The sequence below is a fragment of the Ambystoma mexicanum genome, chromosome 13 (genome assembly GCF_040938575.1).
Source record: "Ambystoma mexicanum isolate Mex_15411 chromosome 13, UKY_AmexF1_1, whole genome shotgun sequence".
Lineage (NCBI taxonomy): Eukaryota > Metazoa > Chordata > Amphibia > Caudata > Ambystomatidae > Ambystoma > Ambystoma mexicanum.
In genome coordinates, this window is record NC_090938.1 from 715,998,840 (window position 1) to 716,004,839 (window position 6,000).

The following is a 6,000-nucleotide window of genomic DNA, read 5'->3' on the forward strand; positions in this document are numbered from 1 at the left end:
TGATTATCTTTAGGTAATCCCTCCATAATCTCTCCTTATAGTTCACAGTGGTGCCTGAAGGGATGTCTTCCATCCCGCGATATTCCTATTCTATGATGCCAAGGGGACAATCCTCTTTCTTGGACTTTCCTGTCTTTCGTTTTGGGTAATTTCACTTTCCTGGCAGTATCTTTCTTCCCAGTGAGAAACCCACCCCAGTTTGCCAAGGGGACAATCCTCTTCCCAGGTCTTTCTTTCTGGTGTACATTTATAGTTTTAGTCTTTCTTTGATATCATCTCAGAGGTGCTCAGCTTTGTTCTCCCGGAGCTAATCTGGACGAAAAAGACCTCTCAAATATTTCTAACCGGTCTGTTTGCATCATCACAGGCCAGGAGTGTCTGCTATCTATTATTTTCGACTACCCCTATTACTCCCAAGTCGCTCCCTCTCAGTATTGACAAGCTGCTACCAGCCTGGGTTCACTCCCCTGGCCAGGACTGGCTGTAACTCTCTTCTTTGCAGATTTGCGCTATTGTGGGGAGGCTTTTCTGTGTCCCCACATACACCCCCCCGGCGTATTACCGTTATTTGCCACCTTCTGCCATATGGCCATACCTTATGGTCCCGTATGTTGGGGTCCTCCAGTTGCTCCCCTTGCCGACCGGTGGCATCCCTTGCTGTTCGCTGCCATCGGGTATACCATGCAGCAAAGTCCCGTGAATATGGGCTTTGTCTCTCAGTCCTTCTTGATAGAGGCCACGTGTTTTATTTTGACCATCCACCATCGGCTACCACGGAAGACTTCTTCTTCCCTTTTGGTGTGGTTATATCCCTTTCGTTTCTACCTTCGCCAGCATATAACAATTGATCACTGCCATATTTCCCAATGATAAAGATGCATGGTTACTCTTAGGTTCCCAAATATGTGCTTTGATTTTATGCTAAGCCATCAGGAACCCAACCCATCCTCTCCTTCATTTGTCAGCATCTTTATCCAATAAATGAGTTTCCTGTAGGATGGCGACATCCGCTTTCAGTTCATCAAGATGGTCTGAAATGTGCTCTCTTTTGTTGGGATTGTTAATCCCATTTAGATTCCAGAAGATCACCTTGAAGCTCTGTTTTGTGTAGTCCTGCATAGTAACAGTTCCTGGGCCCCAACCTTGCACAGAACAAAAGGACTAAAAGACAAACAAACAACACAAACTTCTTGGTATTGTCACACCTGACCCAAAGGCTCCTCCCTAGCGTAATAGCAACCACTGAGTTCACTCTGGTAGTGTGGGAAGTTGGTGTATCATGGGAAGCACAATATAGAGATGGCAAAGGATTATGTGGTTTGCAGAGGCCCCACAAACCTTTCTGTACAGATGGACATGCCTAGTTTACTGCACAGATAAAGTCGGTGAGCGCTGCTCACAGGGATGTTTGCGGTCCTTGCAGGCTTTCGCCCATGCGGACCGAAACATAACAGCCAACTGAAACATCACATACATACAGAGTACTGAGTACCTGAGACTCAGAACCCTAGTGCCAGCCGAAGCCTTGGCTGCCAGGGCAATAAATCCAAGATGGCGGATGTATGCTTCATTAGGCTGGCTAGCAGAACCGTGATGAAGGTCACTAACCAATTACAGACACCTGCAGAACCTGTGGTCCAAAAGAGAAGGCGTGACCTCTACGCACGCTCAGGTGTCCTTCACAGCTCTGCACCCTTGAACAATTAGACACACCGCAGGGGGGATAATAGGAGAGCAGACTGACTATTTGCGTGTCAAGAGTATGGATAGCGAGCTGGAGATTAGTGCATGGTGGATGCGGCAGGGAGAAAGTGAGTGAGCAAAACATCAGTGGAGGTGCAAGGAGGAGTAAGAGAGGAGGAGAGAGGAGAAGTGAAGGAGGGAGCATCAGGAGCAGAGGGCGGATGGAAAAGGAGTTCCCCAAACACATTATTTTGAAAATGTGAACAAACAGTGTAGTTTTCAGCATATAATTTCATTGTTGATTAATAAAAACTTAGATTTAAAAATGTATTTTATGTGAAACAAATACAAAATACATCGAATAAAGGGCCCCCTACCTTACATTACAAGGTAATATTGCAAGTTACGGAGGAGTTCCGTGACCAAATAGAAGAATGAGGCCGAAGGATAAGTTCCTTTATAAGGTCACAGAACCCGCTGGCGAATTGCAATATCCTTTTTCCATGTGGTAGGGGATATTGAATTCCTTATAATACATAACCATACCCTGCCATCACCTTTAATACCCGGCCTCTTACTTATTGTAACATAAGAGATCTTCCAGCTGCTGATACAAGTTATCAATTTAGAATCTGTTTGGATTTTCTTTTTAAACTAATATATTTTTTAATTTGTTTATGGTTAAAAAGAAACCTTTACAAAATTACTCATATACAATATAAAATTCACAAAAAACAATAAATCTTAAAAATTACAATATCATCGATATAAACAAATGAATATGAAGATGAATAAAAAACTATTTTTGAAAACAAACAGGCTTAACAAATACAGATTAATAACAACAAATGAAACATAATTTTCAATTACTTTACAAGAAATACCAGTTTGAGAAAATTATTTGTAGTAGTTTAATAAAACTGCATTTAAAAAAGATTTAATTTGGTCCTTGAAAATGATAACATGCACATTATTACTCTCTTGTTAAAAAACATACACCTATACATAGTTTATCAGTACAAAAAACATACTACAAAAAATTGTTTCTTATCAAGTAATGGATATAAAGTATCACAGAAAGAATTTGAAACATTTCCCATTGCTTTAATTGAGTGCTGCAGTGGCAGCTGGAATTCAGCTGAGTGCTGGCTCAAGCAGCAGACCACGTGACACCACAGCTGAATTGTAATAACTTATTACAGAGCAGTGGTGATGTCATTTTCTTATTACAGGTCAGTAGTGATGCCCCAACTAGCCTGCAATGAGAACATTATTTGCAGGCTTTATACGGGTATTGCCGTCTGCAATGTATTATATATTTATATACGCATCATCAGAGAAATGCTGTTACTTTCTGTGCTGTTATTGCTGCTGTGATTGACTGGTTTGAGTTCTGTGATTGGTTGGCTTTGGAGCATTGTGATTGGCTGGTTTCTGAGCTGTGCTTCTCTCCATCTTGTAGGTGAGGTGACTCTGGATCCTGACACTGCCCATCCCTGGCTCATCCTGTCTGGGGACGGGAGAAGCGTGAGCCTGGGTGACCATAAACAGGATCTGCCAGACACGCTCCAGAGATTTACTAAATATGTTATGGCCCTGGGGAGGGAGAGACTCACCTCTGGAAGACATTACTGGGAGGTGGAAGTGGGGGGCAAGACAGCCTGGGACCTGGGGGCGTGTGATGAATCCGTGAGTAGGAACGGGGAGCTCACACTATCACCCGAGGGAGGCCTCTGGGTGGTGCGGCTCATGAATGGTAAATACTGGGCTCTCACTTGCTCCCGGACCCCTCTAAACTTACAGGCAAAGCCCAGGGTCCTGGGCCTATTCCTGGACTATGAGGCTGGCAGACTTTCAGTGTACGATGCGCAGGACCGGGCTCTGCTCTTCACCTTCTCAGGGGCACCCTTCGCCTGCACCCTGCGGCCTCTCTTTGGTCCTCAACTCAACACTGGAGGCATGAATTCAGGGGCCTTGCGGATCCTCACTGGAACTGGACAGGACTGAGAATGGCAGGGACTACCTGCAGGTACAAAGGGGCAGAACGATTAACTGCAGGAGTGGGTGGAGCCTACAATGATTTCTTATGGGAATTCAGGACGAACATACACGCCCTTAGCACTTAGAAGGGAGAGGGCATTGTCCTTTTCTATTCTTTAAACTTCTTTTTATTCATTTTCAAAAAACAAAACATACCAACAAATACCCCCAGGTAGGGCACCATCTCCCATTCTATCAGGTCCGCCTCATGGGGGTTTTAAATCTGGGTAGGAAGCTAGCTCAATCTTGCTGAAGGTTGGGGTAGGAGGTAAACCGCTTATGCCCTCACAGTTTGAGTGGAAGTTGATTGGAGAGGCAGCTGGTTCTTGAGTGCTCCCACAGCTTGGTTAGTGATCATGGGAGAAGAACAGTGTATCTGCTTACTTTCTGGGTGAAGATTGGGGGAGGGGCGGAGGATGAGAATAGAGACACCACAGTCTTTGCTGGTGGATGGGATATTGGTTGCTGGCCCCATTGGCTGAGTGGCAGAAAAAAGGTCAGTGGAGGTTCTTGCACTGTATGCTAAGTTTTCGGGAAATGGTGGCCACTGCTTCCACCATTGCACCGGACGGTAGTGAATGTTAAAAAAACGTGGTGGATGGTAGTGTTTACCCCTACTTCCTTAATTATGGGAGGGAGTTTGGGGTGTAGGAGGAAAGCGGACGCTGTTTGGAAGAGGCTGGGTTATGCTGCCTACCCTCTGGGGGAGGGTTGTCCCAAAGCCGTGATGAAGTTCTGGCAGCTGTGTCCTGCTGGCAGATGCCTCTCTGCACTGCAAAGCATCTCCACAAACTAACATCAGCTGCAATCACAGGCCCAGCTTTGTAACAAGTGTAGGTGAAACCCAGGAAACATGGTTATACACCACACCAAACAGATTCTACAAATACAGAAAGTGCAGGGCATGCCAATATACTTTACAAGCAAAGGATTTTCAACTTCAACTCACTTTTCAGGTACACGATTCATTCTTTTATATAATGCAGAAAAGGTTTTGTGACGTAGACGAGACCTTTATAATAATGCATACTGGAGCACATTTATGCAGTTGTCACCAGATCTGCCACAGCCATGCTTTGGGATCTGTGGCACATGAAAGTAGATTAAACAAAATCAACATCTGGACTTTGAACATGTGGAGGAGGTGGTGACAGGGCTTTATAACCCAGATAATGAGAATTATGATGGATATACAAGCTACAAGCAATAGTATGTGGACTAAATCACTTTCAAGAAATTGAGACATTTGCAGATACATACTTCCGATATTATGAGAGGGATCAAAGACTTTCCATGACAATACAACATTCTCATTTATGTTCTGTATTTGTGAAGTGATAACACATATCAAAAGCAATGTGTGTTTTGTTTGTATTATTGTTTTGGTATTGTAGATCCACTCCCTGCAAAAATAGGTCTTCAAATTGATGTTTTAAAACTATAAAATGGCCAGACCTGCATTGGGACATTGTGCCCTTAAATAGGCCCCTTTTTCTATAGAAACCATCATGGACGACAGCACGTATTCACAAGGTTTGGAGGGAGGCCTCTGCGTGGTGCAGTTCTTTACAAAGTTTGGAGGGAAACAAATTTGCACCGCTTTTCTCCACATCATCTTTCTAACACCACCTGAAAATATGCACTTGATAATTCATTTTAAGTCTTTATCATTACCCTATTAATAATTAGCTCTGATGCTCGATCGAACATCGTAGATGCAATATGAAATTGGAGACAGGGAGATGGTGACTTTAGAACCTGTAAAATGGACATTATTTATTCTTCTGACAATCACAGTCTACACATTCTTCAGCATTAATAATACGAACATAACCCAGAATGCTAGAGCTAGGAATAATAATTTCCTACAATACGCCCCACTGGCTGCTCCATTAGGACTGGCATGAAACAAAATTGGCATTAGAATTCCCAAAATGTATATAATCTCTGTGGTTAGCCTACAAAACTCTGCATAACTTTCATCCACTTGAACGGATTAACCATACATTCAATATTTGCCTGGAGATTTGCCCAAAGGTTTGTCATTGTTTGGTCAAGCAATGATCGCAGATGTCTGCTGTAACATGGCGGATGCAATATATCAGGAGATGGTGTCCCCAAATCTGAATAATAGAGATTATTTATGCACATGCAAGTCTCTACGACCCAGGGTCCGACGCCCTGCTCAGACAGCAGGTAAGCATGCACCAACATGTGTTACTCCCTCTGTCCCCACAGGCCATCCCTACCCCTTCTGGTCCCCCCGTGATGTTCCCT

General features: G+C 43.7%; 1 protein-coding gene across 1 annotated transcript in view; it reads left to right on the top strand.

The window, feature by feature from the left end:
* Window positions 1-3,828, top strand: part of LOC138520507 (E3 ubiquitin-protein ligase TRIM39-like) — a 115,212-nt gene extending 111,384 nt beyond the window's left edge. Inside the window, exon 6 of the mRNA XM_069632862.1 lies at window positions 3,146-3,828. Coding sequence (XP_069488963.1) covers window positions 3,146-3,690 — 545 coding nt within the window. The 3' untranslated portion in view covers window positions 3,691-3,828. The remainder of the gene's footprint in view (window positions 1-3,145) is intronic.
* The last annotated feature ends 2,172 nt before the right edge of the window (window positions 3,829-6,000 follow it).